The sequence below is a fragment of the Xiphophorus maculatus genome, chromosome 5, assembly GCF_002775205.1.
Source record: "Xiphophorus maculatus strain JP 163 A chromosome 5, X_maculatus-5.0-male, whole genome shotgun sequence".
NCBI lineage: Eukaryota > Metazoa > Chordata > Actinopteri > Cyprinodontiformes > Poeciliidae > Xiphophorus > Xiphophorus maculatus.
This window is the reverse complement of record NC_036447.1, coordinates 2,218,451-2,242,591: the sequence shown is the minus strand read 5'-3', so window position 1 is coordinate 2,242,591 and position 24,141 is coordinate 2,218,451. Positions and strand designations below refer to the sequence as shown.

General features: G+C 40.8%; 2 protein-coding genes and 1 long non-coding RNA gene across 6 annotated transcripts in view; 2 read left to right on the top strand and 1 right to left on the bottom strand.

Annotated features, from left to right (window-relative positions):
- lef1 (lymphoid enhancer binding factor 1) overlaps nt 1-15,459 on the top strand; it is a 64,551-nt gene extending 49,092 nt beyond the window's left edge. For 2 of the 4 annotated variants that reach the window (XM_023333433.1, XM_023333432.1), the window contains exon 10: nt 14,024-15,459. In XM_023333433.1, coding sequence (XP_023189201.1) covers nt 14,024-14,103 — 80 coding nt within the window. In that variant the 3' untranslated portion in view covers nt 14,104-15,459. The remainder of the gene's footprint in view (nt 1-14,023) is intronic. The other 2 variants (XM_005797623.3, XM_005797622.3) reach the window with 1 other exon arrangement.
- A 1,381-nt stretch (nt 15,460-16,840) lies between these two features.
- On the top strand, nt 16,841-20,007 carry LOC111608500. The gene is made up of 3 exons (XR_002752703.1): nt 16,841-17,088; nt 17,226-17,385; nt 19,921-20,007. It is a non-coding gene; the product is annotated as an uncharacterized LOC111608500 (long non-coding RNA).
- hadh (hydroxyacyl-CoA dehydrogenase) lies at nt 18,028-23,751 on the bottom strand. Its single transcript, XM_005797624.3, has 8 exons — nt 23,540-23,751; nt 21,089-21,217; nt 20,854-21,011; nt 20,008-20,134; nt 19,133-19,222; nt 18,984-19,056; nt 18,802-18,918; nt 18,028-18,265 (listed from the first exon to the last, which is right to left on the bottom strand). The coding sequence occupies exons 1-8, from the start codon at nt 23,678-23,680 to the stop codon at nt 18,144-18,146; spliced, it is 957 nt and encodes a 318-aa protein (XP_005797681.1). The 5' UTR covers nt 23,681-23,751; the 3' UTR covers nt 18,028-18,143.
- Nucleotides 23,752-24,141: the final 390 nt, after the last annotated feature.

Below are 24,141 nucleotides of genomic sequence, written 5' to 3'. Positions count from 1 at the left end.
AGTATTTTAAAGTTATTCTCTGGGCCACAGAGAAGGACTGCAGAGCTGGGTGATGTTTTCTATCTTCCTGGTTTTAGACAGAACGCCAGCAGCAGCGTTCTGGATCAGCTGCAGCTGCAGGATTGATTTTTTTTAGGTGGGACTGTGAAGACACTGTTGCAGTAATCAATGTGACTGAAGATAAACGCATGAATGAGTTTCTCTAGATCTTAGTCCTTCAATCTTGGAAATGTTCTTCAGATGACAGAAGGCCGACTTTGTAACTGTCTTTATGTGGCTCTGAAGGTTCAGGTCAGATCGTCTCCTGGCGACATCGTGACGGATCATCTGCATAGCTGTCGTAGCTAATCTGATTTCCTGTTATAACCTGAGCAAGTGGGAGCATGTCGATGTTATATAGGAGGGATCCCAGGATTGAACCTTGGGGGACTCCACATTTTACTTCTGTCTGTTTAGATGAGAAGTTTCCTATTGACACAAAGAAATCCCGGTTCTTTACGTCAGACTGGAACCAGTCCAGTACTGGACAAGGGAGTCTGACCAGCTTTACCTGTCTTAAGTTTCAAAACTTGGGTAGAAAATGTGAATGTTTTTGTACAGTTTTTGTTTAATTCTTTCTCTGTAGGTGTTGTTTTCAGCAAATTGCCATTTTTGAGTCTGTAACAATTAATTTATTACTGAATTATTTCAATAATCGATTCATCACGATTAATACGATTAATTGTTTCAGCCCTACATGGTATTTTTTAGATATGGTGAGTTCACTGATCAGAAAAAGATTGAATTTCTGAGTTTCAGTGATCAGTTTCAGGGCTGATCAAGGGGAAAATTAGCAACCAAGTATTGATTCTGCTCACAGTCTAGTTTTTAATTGAACCAGATCTTGGTCAAACCCAGACTGGCAGGTCAGAAAGCTGCACTCGGTGCATCTCTTCCTGACAGGAGCTGGATTATGTTGTTTTGCTGCTGGCGGAGGCTTGCTGTCCATATGGGCTGCATATGTCGCCTTTGTAAAGCAGAACAGGTTGGATGAAGCAGAACCTTAATGAGATGCTTCAGCTTAATAAGATTTCATGGCTTCTGGGGTCTCTGGGTGTTTGAAAAGCTCTCATAACACAGGCAGCCATTTTTTTTAACACGCTAGATTTGCGTGGAGCTTTAGATTCAGATGTTTCAGTTTGTATCAAAGGCAGCAGTATTTTTCCTCACTGGGAGGATCCCGTTATTCCGCTTCCAGAAAAATCCGGGCCGAAGTGACAAGTCCGCCCAACGACTCAAAGGTTTTCCACTTGATCGATTCTTGACCCAACAGCGCTCTCTAAACCCAAAATTAGGCCGCTCTTCTTTTTCCTTTTGTCTCCCTTTTTTGATATAAACAGTCGGTTTTCAAAGAGCCGTCAGCGCAAGCGCAAAAAAGCCACTTCATCTCTGATCCAATAATTAGCAGCGCCTAGCCGCGGCGGGATGGACACCCCGGCTGATTCTCAGTGACAGCCTTAAACTAATATGCATAATACCGGGGATACTGCCACAACTCCCCAAGCCCTCAATTTATGCAGATCCCAGAGAGCTGGATTGAGGTTCGCCTGCTGTAGATGCCAAAAACAACTTTAAATGAACTCGTTTGCCTGTTTCTTTTCATCCGTCCCATCTGTCTCTCTCGGGGAGAAATGTTGTTGTTACTTTAATTGATTCTTCAATTAAGCTCCCGACATTTTCTTTCTTTCTCTTTTGCAGTCAGAAGATTGAGACAAAAATGTGCAAGTTGAGTTTAGAGAAATGTTTAAAACCACTTCCACCGTTCTTTGTTTTGCTCCCATGCAGCCTGATCAATAGGCCTGTCTCAATAAGCAATAAATCATTTGATCGCATGATAAGTTGAAACAAACTCAATTTATCGTTTTTCTCTCTTTCTACCAAAAACTGGATGACAAAAGTCTTCAGTCTGGAGTTGTGGTCTCAACTAGCCCCTTTTTTTGAAGAACTTTATATTGACTTCCATTTGTTGTTTTGTTTTTTTTATTTTGGACTTTAAAATGTTTTTGAGTTTCAGTATTAAATATTCAGTAGAATTGAAAGATTATTGATATTTGAGAATACGTTCTTGGATTATTAAGCCATTATCATTATATTACTTGAAAACAATATTATCGTTTATCGAAACAACATCTGGGACAATTTATCCTGCAGACAAATTTGTTATCTTGACTACTCAGCAGTAGTTTGTAGAGGTTTTTTTTTAAAGGTTTTTCTTTGAACTTTAAATGTTTTTGTTCTTGAAAGTGGAGATTGTGCGCAATGCGAGCTTTAAAATATTAAAATGTGAGAAAATGGAGAAAAGTGGTTTGTCTGTATATAACATAAATGAAAACTAAAAACTGTTTTCAATGAATAAACGCATCAACATGCAGCTTGATGCACTTTTGATTTGAATATAACTCAGATAACTGCTACTGATTTGTGCTCTGATTCATATTTTGGGATAATGTTCGAATTTCTCATTTTTTCCTGCATTAATAACCATAAATAATCCACAGCATATTCTTATTCTTTCCAATCAAAGTGTCTCCATTTAAAAGTGTAGAAATTGCTGCTCGTACTCTCCAGCTCCTAAACCCTTTGTGTCTTAACAACCTTAAAAACCTGACGTGGAACGTATTGGAAATTGCCCAGGGGGGGCATTAAAACGAGGGCAACCCAAGTAAATAACCTTTGTTTTTGTGCCCTGAGTAAGTTTTCTATTGCTTATATGCAGGCAGCAGTCAGTGGGGAGTTGGCACCCCCATATGTAGAGTAGATGTTCCCCGCTCAGAGAATAGATTGAGTGTGTTGCCTACTTTATTTATATATTTATAATTCTCACTTGAATCTTAAAATCCTGACTTTTTTTTTTAACCAAAATGTGACTTTAATCTCAGAATTTCCATTTTAATGCTGCTTGGTACCTGAAGGAGAACTAACTTTCTTGAGGGAGAAAGGATGTTAGATATAAGTGATTTTTTTTTAAAAGTAATTTCTTTTTATGCCGCTGATTAAAGTCAGAATCTGTATTTTTTTCTAATCCTCTTCCATATAAATCCCGTTTTAGGACTAGAAAAAGTGTGACTGCTGGAAAAAACTCCTTGATATTTGAGAGCATCGCCATGTTTTCTGGTCTCTGCTGTGTTTTTTCTCTTCCAGACTGTTTTTCATGCCTCGATGTTTCATTTTCTCATGATAACCCGGTTTCTCTGTCACCTTGTTTTTCTCTCGCTGGAATCCGTTCCTCCGCGCTGTTAGCCTTTTGTCTGAGTCAGCCGCTGATTCACAGCCTCTGCGATAGTTATCTGCACGCCCTCCAGGCTTTCCCCCTCATTTCAGCTGCTGCTCACTTTATCACACTCACACACCTAACAAAGCCGGCTTTTTAGAGCACCAAGCACTGCAAAAACACAAAACCTTACCAAGTATTGTTGTCTAGTTTCTAGTGTAGATATCTGAATACACTTGAAATAAGACAAAACTAACTTACAAGTAACATTCAGAAACATACAGGAGCTTGTTTTAAGTAAATAATTTCTTAATACTGGTTTTAAAAAACTTTTGATCCATCAGCAGATTATTTCACTTATAACAAGACATTTTCCCATGTTATAAGTGAAATAATCTTGCAATAACTTTTTAAATCAATATTAATGAATTTTTAACGTAAGCTCTGATATCTTGCTGAAAAGTTACTTGTAAGTTTGTTTTATTTTATTCCAAGTGTATTCCTGCATGTGTAATAGAAACTAGACCAAAAATAGTTGGTCAGATTTTGTGTTTTTGCAGTGTGACTTTTCCAGCAGCCATTGCACAGCTCATACACCAGTAAACCTGCTGCGGTTGCTAGGTAACGGTGCAGTGCCTGCTGATTCATGACGTTTCATTCTGGTGGTTTGATTCTTTTTTTTCTAAGTGCTTCGGTTGTTTTTAGTAACTTTTTATTAATATTAAGGAATTCTTTGCTTAAATCAAGCTCCTATATCTTATCTTATCCTAATTCTTTTGACATATTTCAAGTGAGTGAGAAACTAGACAAAAAATACTTGGTAAAGTTTATTGCTTTTGCGGTGCGGAGCTGTGATTCTTCACTTGTTTTCAGTCACATCCAGGATGTCTTTTTAAAAAAAGAAGGAAAAACCTCTGCAATTAACGGACAATTTTCCTGCTCCGGAAAATATAATGAAAGTGTTGTTCTGGGTTCAGCGGCCCCTCCCGTCCGTCGTCGTCTGATGTGAGCAGCCAGAAGTCAGCTGTCAAACGTCTTTGATGAGAAAAGAGGAAGACTGAGGCGAGCGTGTGTTCAGAGAAACGGGCCAAAAGGATAACAGAAAATCACAGAGTTCAGCCACTCATCCTCTGGTCCCCGTTGCCAAATTTTGTCCTGTTATTTGTTTCCTCTCATCGTTTTTCTCTCAGAACCTCATCCCAACACACACACACACACACACACACACACACACACACACACACACACACACACACACACACACACACACACACACACACACACACACACACACACACACACACACTCTCCAGCTGCAATTAGGCGATTTTTGGTGTCTGCCATTTGAATCTGACGCTGAGCCTCTGGGCTGCGGCGGCACAGCCCAGTGCCTCCACACCCTTCCTTATTAGTGACCCCACCTAATTGGGAAAGGATAAAAACCCACTTTTGCAGCAAATGCAAAACGAGAGGATGTTTTCTTTCCAAACTGGCTGGAATGTGGGATAGCTGGATGTAGGAGGTGGAAATTTGGACTCTAAACGGAGCAACACCTCGGCTAATGTTTCTGGAGGTAGGAAATGGAATCGGAAATGTTCCTCCCCCCCACCTCTTACAAAGCACGCTCTGTTGAGCAAAACGTCCCTCTTAGCACTCCGTTGGTGTAATTAAAGTTAGAGGATCTCTCACGCCACTGCGTCCCGGCCCCTTTTTGACGCTCCGAGGGGGGAAACCCGGCTGGTGGGGTTGTTTAGACTGGAGCGCAGGAGTTGTTTTGATTGAGTCACGGGCCCATTGTGCTGAGGCTGGGCCAGCTGCAGGAACTCTATGAGGGTCCGGCTGCGTTGCTTTTTGTCATGTCTTCTCCGCTTCCTCTCTTCCTCCCCAGTTTCCCCACTAACACTCTCCAGGACTCCTGCAGTCTTCTAAACTCAAGCTTATAGACAGATAGACAGACTTTATTAATCCCTTTGGGATTTTCCCACACAGCACTCTTAGAACTACATCAAATAGTTAAAAACATTACTTTTATTTTGTATGTTTTTGTACTTTTATTTGGGCTTTTATGGGTTCTAAAATGAGTCCAAGCTCTTAAAAAACCTCCCAGCTGATTTTTAGCATTAAGTTGATGTTTTTTGGTGTCTGGAAAATGAGCTGTTTCAAAAACTTTCTGAATGTAAAGTCACAAATCAACAAGCACTGCCCGTCACCTAGCAACCACAGGAGTTCCACCTGTCACCTAGCAACCGCCGGAGTTCCGCCTGTCACCTAGCAACCACAGGAGTTCCACCTGTCACCTAGCAACCGCCAGAGTTCCGCCTGTCACCTAGCAACCCGAGCTGAGTGCCAGCAGGCCTGAAAAGACCACAACGCAAAGACACAAAATCTTACCAAGTAGTTTTGGTCTAGTTTTTAGTGCAAATACCTTTGTACTCTTGAAGTACAATTATATGATTAATGGAAATGCAGCTACTGTCTTCTCCTCTTGTGAGCATCATAACAGAAAAGTTGTTTCTGAATTGAATCATAAATCTAAAAATCAAATACACTGAAAGATTCGCATCGCTGACCTCTGTCACAATAACAAACGTTGCTGGACGATAAATTGTCCCAGAAGTTACTGCGATAAACAATAATATTGTTATTTTGAGATCATGTTAAAGTAATATAATAGTATTGGCATAAATTATGCAAGAAGATATTCTCAAAGATCAATAAACTTTAAATTCTAATAAATATTTAATATTACAACTGGACAAGACATTTTAAATTAGCAAATGACAAAATAAATTATGAAGTCTCTGTAAACAACTTTTTGTAATAATGCATAAGCCTGACATAACACCTGTCATAAACATGGAGGAATCTTCATATGTTGTCATGATTATTCAGTAAATAATGATAATTTTAATGCAACATTTAGTGCAACTTTCCAATAAAAGTGTCAATAAAAGACTCCTTTAATGACACATTCCTTCAGATAAAGTGTTGCCCAAAGTCGTCCTTATAGTTGAGACCAAAGCACCAGACTGAAGACTTTATTCAGTTTGTGGTATTTAACGAGATGGAAGAGAAAACCGATAAATCATGGAAATTATTGAGCTTGTTTTAATTGATCATTTAATCTTCTCTGTTTAAGCACTTTGAGTAGCCTTCTGCTGAAAGGTGTTGTATAAACAAAGTCGTGTTTTAAAGGCGTTTTGACCTCCATGAGATGGTTATCAGAGGATGAAGCCTGTCTGTGTTTCTGTGATGTTTCGGGTTTGTTTGTTTTTGGGGAGGCAGAACCTGAGCCCGGCTCTTCTTTCACTCATTTTCTGCCTCATTTTCCCCGCTGAGGTTTTCCTGCCCTCTCCTCTGTCCCGGTGCTGGATGTGAGCGGCAGCCGCGTCCCTTTGAAGCGCCACCGCAGCAGAGGAGGCGGCCATTGTGCCGGCTCTTTGATCGCGCCGCCGCCCCCCTCCGTCTCCTCTCAGACGGAGCTGCCGGGGCACGGGGCCAGACTTCAGCTGCTCGGGCCCCCAGCGACGTTCCCTCAGATGTGGGCGATGGCTCCCACTGACCCCCCTCGCCCCTCCTCGCTGCGCTGCGAGTCTCGCCCACGCATGCCTGAGGTTTGGGGTTTTTGGTGACTGTACCAGCCCCGTTCCCCCGCTGCTAACCACAATCAGACCTCACCCTCCTCTACCCTGCAGTGATCAGCTCTCCTTCCTCACGTTTCTCCCTCTTCTGCACTTCATTTGGGAAAGCAGAGCCGTTTTGTTTTTTAATACTATCAGTGGATTAGAAATGAAGCAGGAAGTCCAGCCGAAGTTTAGGAAAATGTTGGTCGTTCATTTTCCTAGACTCAAACTCTACAGTGTGAAAACATTTGAATTTATTGAAAAATCTCCTGGTTACCTAATAATTCTGTAAAAGATTAAGCTCCACCAGTTCCACCAGTTTACCCATGTTCTACTCTGCAGACTTTAATTTGTCAAACTGGTGCTTGAGGGTTCTAGTCTTTCAAGCAGACATATAATTTCAATTGAATTTAGCGCTTTAGCATTAGCTTCTGCTAAATACCATGTTGGTATAGCGCTTTACTGTTAGCAGAACTAATGCTTATTGAGTAAGTGTGAAGTATACAACAAACAAATAATGTATAGAGAAAATACAACAGTTACATGAACAAACTACTAGGCTTGCTAATTAAGCAGCTAATGTTTTAGCATTAGCATCTGCTAAATACCTTGTTTGTTTTAGCATTACTGGAAGTAATATTATTGATTAGGGCTTTAGGGTTAGTGCAGCTAACTCTTAAGTTAGCGGTTACTGTTCTTCTACTGATGCAGCTCGGGGCGATGCTGCCCCCTACAGGTCAGTTTTAAAACAAAAGGTTTCTCCTCTTCAAAGGGCTAAGCTTCAAAATGCAGCCACATTTTGAGCTTGATGTCAAATTACTAAAACTAGAAACGGTAAAAATGGAAGGATGACCGGACAGATGCATATGGATGGAGGGAATAAACCGATGGATGCACAGAGTTTGGATAAACGGACAGAAAGGTTGGCGGACGGACAGACAGATGGATGCACTTCCACACTTGGACGAAACTTGAATCAATTTTCATACTTTTCCAGACTTTAGGAACCTTGGAGCGAAAACAGCAGCAAAGTCCACAGAAAACCTTTGAAAGATCTTCAGAAAGCCTGAAGAACTAATGATCAAGTGGTTTTTAGAGGATTACTTGAAAGTGAAATGTAAAGCAACGAGAGCCGGGCTGAAACTTGTGGAAAGCCCTCTCAGGCATGAAGTCTCCCCCGTTTCCCCCTTCCTCTCTCCGCTGCACCTTCTGCTCTTCGCACCTCTCCGCACTTGGCTTATTTTTAGAGTAATTTGTCGGCTGTGTTTTTCTTTTTAATGGCTCCAAACAGAAAAGCCCCATCGCTCTGGGTGGAGGAGGGGGTGGGGGCAGCTGTGGGTGCTTTGATTTGGCCGGCGAGGTGAAAGCAGCGATTGAGGCACGAGGCTGTGCCAGTTATCTTAACCTCCCACACTTCAAACGCCGGGGGAGACTCCTTCCTCCCCCGTCCCTCCATTCCTCCATTCCTCCATCCCTCCATCCGCCCGTCGCGTAAAGGCAACGGGGGAAGAGGGGGCGAGGCTTCGCTCGCCCTCCAAACAGAGGAGCGTTTCATTTCCTGCAAAAAAAAGGAAGAAAAAAAAGCCGGATTCCAGCGAGCATTTTTCAGCTCTACTGCAGACGGAGGAAGAGGAGGGAGGTGAGGAAGGGTCAAGTTGCTCCTGAATCCCAGCCTGCACTGTAAATTATTGCGTTGTTTTTAACTGAAAAAGAGGAGGGGATATGAGTTCTGATTTCCAGTTTATAGTGAGTTACTATGTTGACTGTAATTGAATAAATTAAGTGGATTTAATTTATAATCTTTTGATTTAAAGAAGTTGAGGGTCTTCAGACGTAAAAATGTTTTAAAGGTTGTGAGACAGTTGGGATTGGCCAGGGAGGTATCCCATAATGCATTGCAGCAACTAATTAAACCATTATTTTATTTGGCAGAAAAATGAGTTTTAATAACAATAACAAAAACAGACACTAGAAATATATTAATGCCAACAGTTCGACATGCAGGCCAGCAGTTATGACAGTAATAATTAAAAAACGGCGGCTCTTTAAGACTGCATACATGAAACTGAGATTCATGTTCGTTTTCATATGGAAACGGTGAGCAAACTGTCACTGCTGTTCGTTTCCTGTTGAGCAGAATGAAATAAAAGGCAGGAACAGTTTCAATCAAATGGTTTCCTTTTTATATAAAGTTTCGAGTTTAAAAAATGAAGTAAATGTAAGTAATTCCAACATAGTCAGATTGAATAAGTTAAGCTCACTGAAATTACACAAGTTAATGTCGATCAGATATTTTAATGAAATTTAATTTTTCATGTAAGGAGAATTAATTGGATTTTACAGTAGTTATGTTTACTATTATATCATTACAGCTTAAATTGATCAAGTTAGTCGAGTTGTGTAAACTTAAGATGTGCAGCTTGAACATACTAACATTTTTAAGTTTTAACATTTTGTTTAGGCTCTGGGTTTGCATAAATTTTATAAAGTAAAATCCAATTTTTAGGTATTTTGTAACAAATGAATTCGTTGCATAATAAGTTAAAACAAGCTCAATGATTTCCTTTGCAATGATTTATTGTTTTTCTCTTTAAGTCTGGTGCTTTGGTTTGAACTCGCCCTTTCTTTGAAGGATAACTTTGTTTACAGAAACTTCATAATTCATCTTATTTGTTGTTTTGTTTATTTATTTGGGATATTTAGAATGTCTTCCAGTTCCAGTGTTTAAAGTTTAGTGATCTTTGAGAATATTATCGTTTATCGTGATAATTTCTGGGATAATTTATCATCCAGGAACGTTTGTTCTGGGCAACACTTACTGCGTTTTACAGTGTACAGCCAACCAGCCCCGCTGCAACCACTGCCACTTGTTTTTTTAATTCCTCTTTTCAAACGAAGTGGCCCGGAGCCTCAGGACTCTTCCCCAGGCAGGAAGGTCGGTGCTTTTCATGTCTGCCGTGGGGGAAGGAAAAACGCTCCCCAGGAAACTGGGTGCAGGGCCGGGCGCGGGCCTGCCTTCAGATCCTGGGATGAAAAGACGGAGGGCGGCGGAGGTAAATAAAAGCGACAGGAGATCTCTCTCCCCGTCTTTCCGCGCGCAGCTCCGGGGTCAGCGCTCCTCTGTCCCGCTCCCTTTTATCCGCTTGTGGGGAAGCAGTCTGTTTGCGTGTGTGTTTTAGGGCTTCACGTTGCAGGACTCTGCTGACTGCTCTCCTTTGCCACAAGGGAGAAACAAACTAATATGGCAGCTTTTTCCCCGCTCCTCCTCAGCGTTCAGACATCGTTTGAGTCGCAGGAGGCGTCTGCTCACCTCTGTCTCTGCCTCTCCACTTTGATCACAGATTCTATTTGATGCTGCTGTGGTCTAAAATAACTCTCCCTTATAGCTTGTCAATAGCTGAAGCAAACTCTGATACGTTAGCCCAGATCACAGAGGGAGAAAAGAACCGGCTGACAAACAACTTCCCAGTGACGAAGGGGGGCCAGTTTGAATAAAGCTTCAGATCTTTGTGTTGGATCAGATTTGGGTCATGAAACTAAGGCTGTTTTTACACCCGATAGTCTGGTAAACTCGTGATTTGTTACATTTTCAGCTGCTGCGGTTTGCTTTCAAGCTGCACTGTGTCAAATAAAGCAAAACCTTTTAAAACCTGTTCTCCTCGCCAGTGGGGGCGCTGCAGCAAGAACCACTGAAGAAAACGACTTGTTGAGAAGAAGACAGCTTAATTTAATTAAAATTTCATTAAAATATCTGATTGACATTAACTTATGTAATTTCAGTGAGATGGAGTGGCGTTAGATTGGAGCTGTTGTAGGATTTTGTTTGTGGTTGGTAAAACACCACAAACCATTTCTCCTGCTAGCAATAGACTTTGTTTAGGTTGTATTTACCCAGAATGCCCTGCGCTGTAGTCTACTTCCTGCTATTGGAGCAGTCTTTGGTCCGCTTGTCGTTTACATATGCGTTCGAAGCACACCAGAGTTGATTTTAACCGAGGTTCAGTTAGAACTTTCTATACAAACGGACTGGAGTTTGATTGAAGCGGATTAAACGGAGCTGGTGTGGATGCATGTTAAGTAGCTGGTTTATCTTGATGCAGAGTGAAGCAAACGCTTCGTTTCAAAAGCTGCTCAGCACAAAAAGACCAACATGCTCACTGGCTGTGGATTTGCTTTTCTTAGATGAAATTGTAAAAAAATTCAGCAGGGATGTAAACATTTACTGAGTTTATTGGTTCTAGTGTCTAAGCTGGGAGGAAGGATCTACGTTAACTCTACTTTGTGCACATCGGATGCAGCAGTCTGCCAATGGAGTTATTTATTGAATTGGTCCAATTTTAAAACTTTTTAAAAACATTTTCCAGATATGTTTTCTAGAACTGCGCTGCTCAGGGTGGCAGCATGTTGGAGTAGCTCTGGACTTTCATTGAGATTTTTTCATTTTCAAAACTTCATTCCTGCCTTTCTGAGAGAGAAATTATTTTTCTAAATAATTGTTCCTTCTTGTTTTTTCCTTCTTGTTTTGGATGATGTGTAGTTGGACAGATTTTTGTCAATAGTTTTCAAACTTTTCTATTTTGTTCTGCAATTAATTAATTTCCCTTTGGAATCAATAGAGTATTTCTGAATTTGAACATAACCGTATTTCCCTTTATTCCACTTTTCAGAAGCTTTGTCTTGTCAGACGTTCGTTTCTATGTTGATGATATGCGGCTGCAGCTAGCTTCCAGCGCTCACTTCACTTCTTTGGTTATATTGGCGCTAACTCTTTGCCAGACCAGTAGAGGGAGCTCACAGAGAAGTGTAGTTGCCTTGCAATCAGAAAGTTGAATATTTGATTCCAGCTTCTTCCCCTGGATATCTACGGCCAGGGGAAGAACTTGTTTTTTCCATACGCGAGCCATGTTTGACTTTTACACAGCATGTTGATCGGCCCCATTACGATCTTTTCACTGAAAATAAAATCCGATTTGCTTCCACTTTCATATGTGGAACTAAATCGGATACGTATCCCATAGTTTTCAAAGCGTCTGCAGTCTGAACCGTCATGTTTGATCCGACTTTTTCATCCTTGACGTGAGACACGCCTCATAATTCTGCACCAGAACAAGATAGACAAAGTAAATAACGGTTGAAAGTTATAATTCTGAATTTATGAAAGAAGCTTGCGCCAGTGAAGCATCACATCGCAACCCAACCTCTCTCAGTTCTGCAGATGGTGTCTGCAGGCCTTAGCTATTAGCCGTTCTTTCTTTTTGTCTTTATTTTTATTAGCTTAATTCATCTTAGGATTTTATCCCATTGCTCAACAGCTTTAAAATTGATCCGTAGACGATGGCGTCCATTACTACTTCTGTAAACGAAGCGCTGCTGAGTGACATCAACGTTCTTCTTCTGCTCGTGTTTGTTTCTTTAGGGATTGTAAACCGTTTTGCGGTCGTGTTCAAAACACACAAAAACAAATCTGATTTTAGCCAAAAATCTGAACTGAACATCAATTCCTGCTGCGTGAATTTAGCCATAAAAGTTCAGGAAGGATCAAGGAAGAAGAGGTGCTAAAAAATATGAGAACCTTTCTCACATGAAGGGAGAACTGCTCTCCTAATAGCTGAATATTAGCTGTAAAACCAGTCCAGGCTGCCAAGAACGGACTGGGAACTGTCAGAGGACCAGTTACGTTTGAGGTTGCACCTTTTATTTCCGCTGTTATAAATGCATAATGCGGGCATTGAGGGAAGAAAGCCCGATTTCTTTTTTCTGTTTCCCCGCCGCTCGCCCACCTGCAGCCGGAGCTGAAATGTCAGCCAGAAGCTGCTCGGCTGAAACAGAGAAGTGCTGCCAGCTGGGTCATCAAAGCCGGGCCGGCCCACTTCCTGTCGCCGACCTCTGACCTCCTCTGGAGTTCAGAGCGTGGCTCGCCGCTCCATTCAGTCAGCTGAATGTCTGAGAACCAAAAAAAAAAACCAAACTGCTGATGGATGGAGTGGATGGGAATGAGGATGAGGACGGCGGAGGGAATGGCGGTGAGGCGGCTCAGCCTGACGCGTCTGTCTGGAATGTGAGCAACGTTTTACTGCCGATAAAGTCTTTCACAATAAGCAATAAGTCAGCTAATCGCATAATAGTTACAGTAAGCATGACCATTAGTCATTACAGATGCTCACTTTAAAAGGGAAGTATCATGTAAAATCAAGTTTTTGAGCTTTCTGTCATGTTTTTTTAGTCCCTCATCACAAACAAACCTGGACTGTTGCTTTGATTCTGTCATGCATGTTTGAAAAATCCTTTAATCTCCATGGCAACCATTCAGCTGTGGTAAACGCCTGGTTGGACCTAGCCCCGCCTTCAAGGACGAAGCTCCTCCTCAGAGCAGCAGTTTCCAAATTTAAGAGCTTCTGCCTCACAGATCAGCCCTTCTCCATTCAGCTCCTTCAGACTAGCCAACAGCAATTAGCAAACACCTGGTGGAACATCAGCTGAGCTCCTTCTAGGAGCCTCTTCTCAGAGCAACGCTGGTAGAAACGTGGTTTAGTTTAAAGGGTTAATAGAGGAGCCATGTTGTGACGACTTCCTGAAGGCGGAGTCTCAAAAAGAGCAGGAGTTTCTTAAAGAGACAGAGGCCCAATTTCAAGGCATTAAATTACAAAGTGAAATTTATGTTATGTCAAATTTCATATATGAAGCATTTTTATAACAACTGCAGGTAACATAGTTACTTTATTGTGCTATAAAATGGCCCTATGTGCCTGGAAAGCACATAATATCACTTCTTTAATGTCATTGAAGAAGCTGAAAACATTTACGAATATGAAGAAGTTGATCTGCACTTCCTGCCACTGTTGCCTGTTTTTCTTGTCTGAGCTGAATGACTTGATTTTTATTTTATTTTTAATTTTTAAATCCAGTGTCTGTTGGTTACAGACACTTTATAATCCATTTTAATTATTGTTTTCTGTGTTTATTTTGGATATTGAAATATTTTCCACTTCTGGTGTTAAATGTTCTTTAGAAATTTAAGTTGTTTTTTATCTTTGAGAATCTGTTCTTGCATTAATATGTTGAAAATGGTTTAAAAATGTCCATATTATCTGAATATTTCCTGGGACAGTTTGTGGCGCCGATGTTCAGCGTTTCTGTTTTCTTCCGTCAGGAGGAAAGAGGAACAGCTTTTCCACGTGCAAAGCGAAGGCAGCATCATCGGGTCCTCTGCTTGAGATGGAGGCCTGTTAGATTCCATGAAGACCCAAAACTCTCCGGTTCTCGGCGGGACCCCCTCCTCCTCTGCCTCCTCCGCCCCTCCACCTTCACCTCCGCCACACCGGGACAGATTTAGCTCCTCCCTCGCCTCCTGAAGGCGCCTCCGCTCCGGAGACTGAACTGAACGAGACAATCAGGATTTTTAGCGGGAGCGCCGTCGCACCAAACCCTCCGTCTGTCTTCTGCACTGAAAACCCGCAGCACAGACTCCTCCTCTTCCTCCTGCTCCTCTTCCTCCTCCTCCACCGGCACTAACTTATTCTAACTTATTTGTCACCTGTCCGTTTTTGTATAGTCCATCAGGCCCTCGCTTGCTCCGACCTCTCACTGGAAACGTTTTGGGGACCGTTCCACCCGACCAAACGCCTCTTTGTTTCTGTTTTTGTTGTTTCGACAGACTGCACTAAGGAAGACGGAGGGATCTCATCTCGTCTCGCCAAACGACCAAGTTGATGTGGAGAAAAAAACCGGATCATTTTGACTCTCTCTCTTTCTCTCTCCCTTTGCTTTATTTAGACTGAATTTTATTTTGAATGCTTTTGTTTTTGTATCTCGTTTCATCTTCTCGGTGTATATTTTAGTGATTTTTGTTTTGTTTGGTTTTTTTTTATAGTGGTATATATGAAAATAAGCTTTTGGACACAAGAAAGCCATTTTTCTTGTTGGAGCGTCTTGCAGAAAATCGAAACTTGCGGCTTCTTTTGATAACTATTTGTAACAAATAGTGACCTCGGGGTCGGCTCGGATGTAACATAAACGCTCGGTATGTGTACTTTTTAAAAACTGTCAGGATATGTTGGATTTTTCTGGATATTTTTGCAGGCTACATCAGGATTTTATTGCTCGGAAACACGACAAATGAAGCAGATATATATATTTACTCCAGCACTTGACAGTCTTTCTTTTATTGCAATGGACCTTTTTGTCTTTTCTCTCTCTGGTAGCTAATAGTGTGGTCTTTTTAGCCATGTTGTTTATTCCATATCTGTAACATTTTTTTTTATTTTATTTTGATGCTCTATTTTTAGTATTACTTGACAAATTAATTTTTTTATTATTATTTTAATATTTCGGGTCACTGTTTTTCTTGGAGGAGCATTTTGCTTCCCAGGAAATCATATTTGAATTGTTTCAACATGTTTTTTGTTCTTTTTTCTTTTTTTTTTAATAAAAAGGCACCATTGTCTCATCTGATGAGTCGTGTGATGAACAGACCTGAAACCTTAACGTGCTTTAAAGCTCGAAGACCGAAAGCAACAAAAACAACATTAATGTACAGATTGTGTATAAATTTGAAGGTTGATTAAAGGATAGACATTAAAATCTGAATGTTGTGTTTGGATCTGATCTGGTGTAATTTTGATGAAACGGCTCCATCTTCTGGTCAACATCTAAATAACCATATATTTGGTGATGCACTAAAAATATTAGCTTATTAACAATTTCAATTTTTTATCCAGTTTTGTTTAAAAATATATGTATTTAAAAAAGTGGAATAATGTGCTTGCACGCTGTAATCTAGTCCCGTTTGTTTGAATTGCTCGTTTTAGCAAAGCGCTTTGAGATTAAAACATTTTCAGAACAGCAAATAAACATTATATTTAGTCAAATACCATCAAAGCCAAGAATAATTCTCATATTGAATTAATACAGAAATTAATCAGCGTTCCAGTTTCAAATCAATCAAAATCGGCTCTACACATCTGGATTTTTAACCTTGACTTAAAGAAACTCAGCGTTTCGGCTGTTTTTCAGTTTTCTGGACGTTTGTTCCACATTTGCGGTCCTGGATTGGCTGCAGCTTTCTGATTTTTTTATGCAGAACTGTTGGAGTAATCAATGCAGCTAAAGATAAACGCATGGATGAGTTTCTCTACATCTTGATGGAAATCCTAGAAATGCTCTGCAGGTCACAGAAGGCCGACTTTGTAACTGTCTTTACGTGACTCTGAAGGTTCAAACCCAGATTCTGATTTCCAGCTGCAGTGACTGAAGCTGTGTGCTGACTCTAGATCTATAACTCTACATCGTTCCTCTTCGGGTCCAAAGATAATCACTTCATTTTGTTTCTGTTCAGCTGGAGAAAGTTTTGGCACAAAGTTCCAGTCCGGTTCCACCGGATCATGAAAATTCTCCAACCACATTGTGGAAGATTTTTGCCACAACTGGATCTGGTTTTGGAGGAAAAGTTTTCTGTCTTCCAGCTTCTGTCTTTGGTCCAAACCAATAGAGAATCACCGTCACACAGAACCAACCAGAACCTTTCCTCTCACTAGTTTCCTTCTTTTACTCAGTTCTGGGGAAATATGCGGGTTTTTTTCTTCACCCCCCCCCCCCCCCCCCACCTTTATCAGCCTACAGCTGCTGGTTTGCACCCAAAGGTCAAAGGTTAAAACCTGATGGTTTCTGCATGTTTTTTATATGGTTGCAATTAACGATTATTTTATTAATTGATTATTGCAACGATTAATCTGATTAAAAAATGGTCACATTCTGCAGATGTTTCATTTAACCACTAAAGGCCTTTCTTGAATATAATATTAGAAATACACTAAAAGATGCAAATAAGCAAATAATTAAAGTCTTTTTTAAAATTATAAAGAACTACAGGAGGAAGCGAGTATGTGTCCTCTTTCAGAATAAAAGCATGAGGATTTGGTTATGTTTTGCACCTGTGATCATTTCGATCCTTTGCAGCTTTTCTGCAAACTAGAAGCTCAACATAAACGAGTAAATATGAGGAAAAACGTCTCAGTGGCTCAAATTTATTCCATTTTCGTCAGATTTCCTGTAATTGATCAGATTACTGCGCTCATTTTTTTACATCCTGGAGTTTGGTCTCTACTTTGCTGTTTGACATTTGAAGCTGTTCGGTTCGGTTTTCCTTCAGGTTCTGTTTGTAGACATTAACATGTTGGGTTTTATTTTCGGTTTTCTCACTGAGGATGAAGCTGAAATGTAAGATTTTGTTCTTCCAAAACTCAGCTGAAACAAATCTGGGTGTGAAAAAACTCCAGTGTCAGGATTCCTGAAGATCCACGTCAAAATTCCCGACTCAATTCTCTACATTTGCTTTCTTCCGACTGTTTGTGCAGCTATGGAGACTCCCAGCAGATGTTTCCGTGGTCGGGTTCTGTTGGTTCTCTGCGACCACTACAGAGGAACCGCAGCGTACACAGAACCGGGACGGCAGGCAGAACTACTGGGAAAACTACTTCATAGACGTAATCTCAGCCTGCTGATGGTTTTGTTGAGGTTTGTTCCCGTTAACAGGCAAACAGAAAAATCTGGACTTTGATTTTAACCACACGCTGCATCTGGAAAGAGTATGCAGTGTTTAGTGCAAAAACACAAAAACTCACCGAGGAGTTTTGGTCAAGTTTCTAATACAAATATCTTAATACACTTGAAATAAGACTAAACTAAATTATAAGCAACATTTAAGAGCTTGTTTTAAGTCAGTAACTCCTTAATATTGTGAAAGTTCTGGTCCCACTGGCAGATCATTTCACTTATAACAGGAAAAATGTTTTGTTAAATGAAATAATACGTACATTTTAAAAGGTAAAATTTGTAATGCTATAAAGTACATAAATAAGCAGCAATTTTATTATTTATTCAATAACTGTTGCATTTGTGTGGCAAAATATTCCAGTAAATTATTTTGCCCAACATTTTAATAATAATGACTGAAAAACAAGTTAGATTGTGAAAAATAATTCTGCATTTTCCCCTCCAGTTCTCTGAGGCTCCTCTAGCGCCCCCTGGCGGCCTCACTGAAAAACACAGGGTTGAAGTATTACAGCTCAGAGAATCTTTTTCTGGATCATAAATTAGTTCTGCTTCGGTAATCAATCATTTTCCTGGTTTATTTTTCTTTAAATTAATCACAGGCAGTTGTTTTTGAAACATGTTTAATCAGGTTTGATGGTCTGGATGTTAACGACCCGAGAGGCACTTTTCTGTTCCGATCCGTTCTCCCTGGAGGCTCCGCTGGTCCAGTTCTGATCCGATCACTTGTTGTACTTGTAGAATCCCTCTAACGTCTTCTTGCCCAGTTTCCCCTCAGCGACCAGCTTGTTGAGGAGTTCACTGGGAGCGAAGATCGGGTTGTCAGGTTCCTTCTTGCTCCAGCCTAAAGATTCAGGAGGAAGAGGCTTATTTAGGTCCAAATGATCGATTAATCAGTTTATCTAACGACTGACTAACGATTAATCGATAAGCGGCCATTTTCCTAAAAACTTTAGTTTTCTCATGTATGAAGAGGGTTCAGTCTTTCCATAATAAAGACATAAATTCTCATAGGCTGAATTAAAATAAATATCTACTGAATTTCAACATTATTTTTTTGAAAGCTGTATTAAATACTGACTGAATAAACAGAAAATTGTGGTTTTCTCGTTTCATTAAGCAGACATATTTATGAAATATAACAAAACAGGAATCTCTTTTATTGCCGGATAGAAAAATAAAAGATGAAAATCATGAAATATGTGAACACCTTAATATCCATGAACAGAGATGTTCATACCTAAATACTGTCGACCGTGGCTTTTAAAGCAATAGCCATCTTTAATTCTATCAACTGGCTAAATAAAGGATGACCAGCAGCGCCCTCTGCTGGGTGGTGGCCAAACTACAACAATAAAAGCCTTATTAGTAAATACCCACCATCCATGATGAACTTTATTGTGTCCAGTCCCACGTAGTCGCTGAGCTCAAACGGTCCCATCGGATACCCGGCGCCCAGCTTCATGCCGGTATCGATGTCTTCTTTGGACGCGTGGCCTGCAGAAAGAAACTGAAGTGAAACCATGGTAACCGTTTTACCGGCGAAGCAGACGGAGACGCACCTCTCTCGTGCAGCCGCAGGGCCTCCATTATGTAGGGAACCAGCAGCCGGTTCACGATGAACCCAGGGGTGTCCTGGACAAACAAGGCAGGGATTCAGAAACTGGAACCGTCCTCGTCAGACGGTCCTTCCTCAACTATTCCACCTCACCTTGCAGCACACCGGCGTTTTTCCAAGTGCTTTGGTGAAGTTCAGGAGGGACTCGGACGTCTCTGGGCTGGTCGACGTCGTCGCGATGACCTGCAGGAGATTGAGACTTTACTGAGTATCAAGCCTGGAGGGACGCAAGCGTCTAAAATGTCGTCCAGGAAACAAGAACCAGGAAAAGATCCAAAGCAACAGGCTGGGAAACTGGTCCAATGTTCAGGTAGGATGCAGAGCCAGGATGCAGGATTTATTGGGATCAATATCGGTATCGGCCAATGTTGGCCAATTTTCAAAAACAAACCTGCAGTATTGCTTTGATTCTTTCATGAATGTTTAAGAAATCCATGACAACCATTCAGCTGTGCAAAACGCCATGGTGAACTTAGCCCCGCCTTCAAGTCGCAGCTCCTCCCCCATTCAGCTCCTCCAGACTAGCCTGCAGCAATTAGCAAACACCTGGTGGAGCTGCTGAGCTCATTAGAGGAGCTACTTCTCCGAGCAATGCTGGTAAATAGGCTGTTAAAGGGTTAATAGAGGAGCCATGTTGAAGGCAGAGCTGGAGTTTTTAAAGAGACAGAGGCCCAATTTCAAGGTCTTAATTAAGAAAGTGGCATTTCTTTAAACTCATATTGATACATACAGATTTTGTATAACAACTGAAGGTAACAACTTGATTATGCTATCAAATGGCACTATGTGCCTCTAAAACACATATTTCTTTGTGTTTTTTCCCCTTTAACAATTCTTCTTGTTCCCAGATGTAAACTGAGCCGATTACTTTGTGTTTACAGGAAACAGCAGCTCCAGTTCCAGCCTGCTCATTGGTTGGGTTCTGATCTAAAACCAGTCTGGGCGGCTCGTCTCTGGGTGTGACCCACCTCTACCAGTTTCATCAGGGGAACGGGGTTGAAGAAGTGGAGGCCTGCGCACCGGTCCGGCCTGCTGGTGGCGCTGGCGATGTCACTGATGGGCAGCGAGGACGTGTTGCTGGCGAAGATGGTGTGTCTGCAACAGAAAATACAACAACCAAAAACTCATCGGGTCACAGTTTTACATTTAGATGGAAGTCCGTTTGAAGGCCTTCCATTAATGTGTTAATCCTTAAGCGCTAATCTGCTAACAATAAAGCATTCAGTGGAAGCTAATGCTAATGTGCTGATACTCCAAATGCAATGCAAACCCACCATGTGTGAAGAACACATGAGCATTTTTTATCACTTAAAAAAACCATCTAACATCGACATGTAAACATTCCTGTTTGACTTATCAATAGAGCTGATCTAGTGACTATTTCTTGGATTAACCGACAAATAGCAAAATGTGCTTAAAAGTTTTACAAAACTTGAACCAGGTGAAGCTAAAACTTGAGAGTTTTAAAAATATTTTTGTACAGTTTTTGGCTTAATTACTGCTGTTTCTTTCAGCTAATTGCCATTTTCTGGGTCTGTGTAACGGGTCAAGTTAACGATCAATCAATTACTGAATTAGTGATAATTATTTCAATAATTGAATAATAGCAATTAATCGAATTCATCGTTTCAGCCCTATTTTAGTCTCATTGTGAGCAGGAAGGTTTCTGTGAAAAAGATTTTTGTTTCCATGGAGATACTTTGAAAAAGTCTGACTCTATAATCTGAAACACTGATAGGTAAACATTGAGAGCAAATAAAACCCTGAAAGCCAGAGAAACATTTCCAACATGTTAACCGAGCGGTGACTCTTACTCGGGCGCCATCTTGTCCAGGAAACCGAACAGATCCTGTTTGATCTTCATATTCTCCACGATGGCTTCCAGAATCAGGTCTGAGGTGGCGATGGCAGCTGAAGGCTCTGTGGAGGTGGACACGTTCTGCATCACCTTCTGGATGAAGTCGTCGCCAGACTGAGGAGAAACCAGGATGTTCTCTGAGAAACGCTCTTCGCCTCCGTCTGTCCCTCCGAGGATCTGCAGTGCCTCACCTCTGGGTCGCCAGAAAACGTCTTCTTCACCACTCTCCTCAGGCTGCTCTGGATTCCCTTCATCGCTTTCTTCAGGATGTCGTCCGTCATGTCCACCAGTGTCACCGAGTGGCCGGTGGATGCAGCGACCTCCAGGGAGAAAACAGAAAACACACCAGCTTCATCAGGCTGTGAAAGGATTCGTTTCGCTCCGGTTGGGTTTTCATGTGAGCAGGTTTTAAAATCCTGGTCTGGAACGTAGCAATCTGGTCAAAACACCAGATTCACTTTCAGACTCTCGTCCTCCTTGGTCTGTTTGTTAAAGTACAGACTGAACTGTTCACCACAAGTTTAGAGCAGATAGAGGTCAGAGTTCAAATATGGAACCTGGAAGAAAGGCAGCATCGATGCGTTGATGGAGAGACAAACCGATGGGAAGGCCTGTCCAAATAACAAAATGTGTTGGACGATAAAATGTCCCAGGAGTTATCGCAATAAACAATAATATTGTTGTTTTGAGACCATTATCAAGTAATATAACGAACTAGAACATATCCTGAAATATCAATAAACTTTAAATTCTACTGAACATTTAACACTCAAACCGGTTAGATATTTTAAATATTAAGCAAAGTTATATTTGGTCAAATTGCTCAATTATATAGTTAATGTAAACATAGCTACTGTCTTTTAGCATAAGACATTTTCAAAAATCAATAAAATGTAAATTCTAATGAACATTTTACACTGGACATTTTAAATATCCTAAATAAACAAACAAAACAATAAATAAAATTAAATATGAAGTCTCTAAACAAAACTGTCTTCACAAAAAGGGCTAGCTGAGACTTTTATCATCCAGTTTTTGGTAGAAAGAGAGAAAAATAATAAATCGTGCAAATGGAAATGATTGCGTTCCCTCAGGTTCACTGTATTTATTTTATTCAACTTGGTGGTAAACATCAGTTGACCATGAGCTGACCGTGATTACATAGTGATGTAAATCTACGTCATTTATCAACATAGCTAAGCTAATCTTTAACATAACAAGTATATATTTTTACTGCAGGAAACAAAATTGCACGTGGATCATACAATTGGTAACTGAAACATTACCTTGAATCAAAACTTAAAACATACCGAACGAGAGAAAAGTCAAGTTGGTGGCTAAAGTCGGTCCAGCAGCCTGTGGTCCTACACATTAAATAAGTAAAATAAATAACCCAAAAACTACAGAGCAGTGGCTCCCAATGAGCAGTTTACAGCAGTTAGCAGTTGTAAAATTAAACATTAAACTAAAATTCAAACATTAATAATTAGAACACTTTCAAAACATGGCGAAATTTACACATGAAACACTGCATATGATTAAATTCCTCTAAAATCAAATAATCGAGCAGAAAACACGGAGCTGATCCTAATACATACCGCAGGTAACAGATGGCAACAGAAAACCCTCAGTGGTTACCATGGTAACCCGCATTTATTTGACCGTTTTACCATGGACCTTACCACAGGGCCGCTTTTCATTGGCTGATGCCCATTCTGCGTGGTCACGTGCGCGGCCGTCTCACAAACACACTTAGCTTCCCGTTAGCTACGTACAGCATAACGGCAGAAATGAAAATGTATGATTTTCTTGCAAATGACAAATGAAATACAATAATTTATTTCTATTTTGATTACTATTAGGTCTTCTGTTGTGGTTGAGCATCAATTGATAAAAAAATATCACACAATATGTAATAGAATCCAGAGAAACATGTTTTCCCTCCTTCACGTCGTCCAGGTTATTCAGATAGAGAAGAACTGCTGAAGAATCACCCAGACCAGTGTTTCTCAACACTGGTCCTCAAGGGCCGCAGTCCTGCAGTCTTTAGATGAGCCACCGGTTCAAAACACTGGAATGAAACGGCTTCATTACCTCCTCCTTGTTTGTGTAGATCAGTTCTCCAGAACCTTAATGACCTCATTATTCTGTTCAGGTGCTGCAGCAGAGACATCTAGAAGTTGCAGGACTGCGGCCCCCAGGTTTGACACCTGCGTTTCAGGCGTTTCCTTGCTTCAGTCCAGCTGATTTCAATTGACAGGTGTTTGCTAAACTGCAATCAGCTGAATCAGGTATTAAAACGGGGAAACATTTAAGACATGCAGGGCCAGTGTGCCTTAAGCACCAGGGTTGGGAAACACCGATCTACAGACTTTATGATGAAAAAAAAAAAAAGTTAACATTTAGGTCAGTTTGGTTGTTGATTGTTAAATCCAAGTTTAACAGCGACTACAGTTTCCACCATTCCAGGAAGATCCCAAGATTCAGTGCATTAGGCTGTAAAATGTTTCTAATAACATTTTGAACAGGCAAATGCCAGAACGTCCTTAAACCACAACACGATCAGAAGCTCGGATTCCCAGCAGGTTGGAGAAACAGAAACAAGAAACTCCCTGAAACGCTTCCATGCATGCATCTCTTACTTGTGCAATTCCTGCTCCCATCTGACCTCCTCCGATGATTGTCACGTTTTTGATCACAACATTCCTGACAGCCGAAGAAGAGAAGCTCCTCTTGATGTGGTGCGTGAAAAAAGCCATGTTGGAGGAAAATAACCTAAACATACAGGCTCTAAAATCTGCAGAACTGGGGACAGAATCCAAACTGGGTGAAGGGTCGACTGCAGGCTGCTTCTTCTTCTTAAAAGCTTTAAGATTCAGCGGACAAACCGACTGGAAAAAGAACTACCGCCATCTAGTGGACGGTCTCTGCAAGACTATCAAAACAGGGTTTTTTCTGTCCGATGCCAAAGTTTCTCTCTCAATCCAATGGAGAAACCATAGTTTAGACCTTTAATCCATAGAAAAGAGATTATTGCAAACATCTTATTTGATTTGTAATGAATATTAAAGTTTAGCTGCATGACAGAAACCAAACATCAGCTGTTTTACCTGCTCATCCTTCCAGGAAAGTGTTTTCTTTTATTACTTTTTAGCTATTAATATTTTACTCCATAATATTTAGAATCATTTCAGACCCTGATCTGAGAGGCTGCAGGCCCAAAAAGCAGCAAAAATGATTTTCT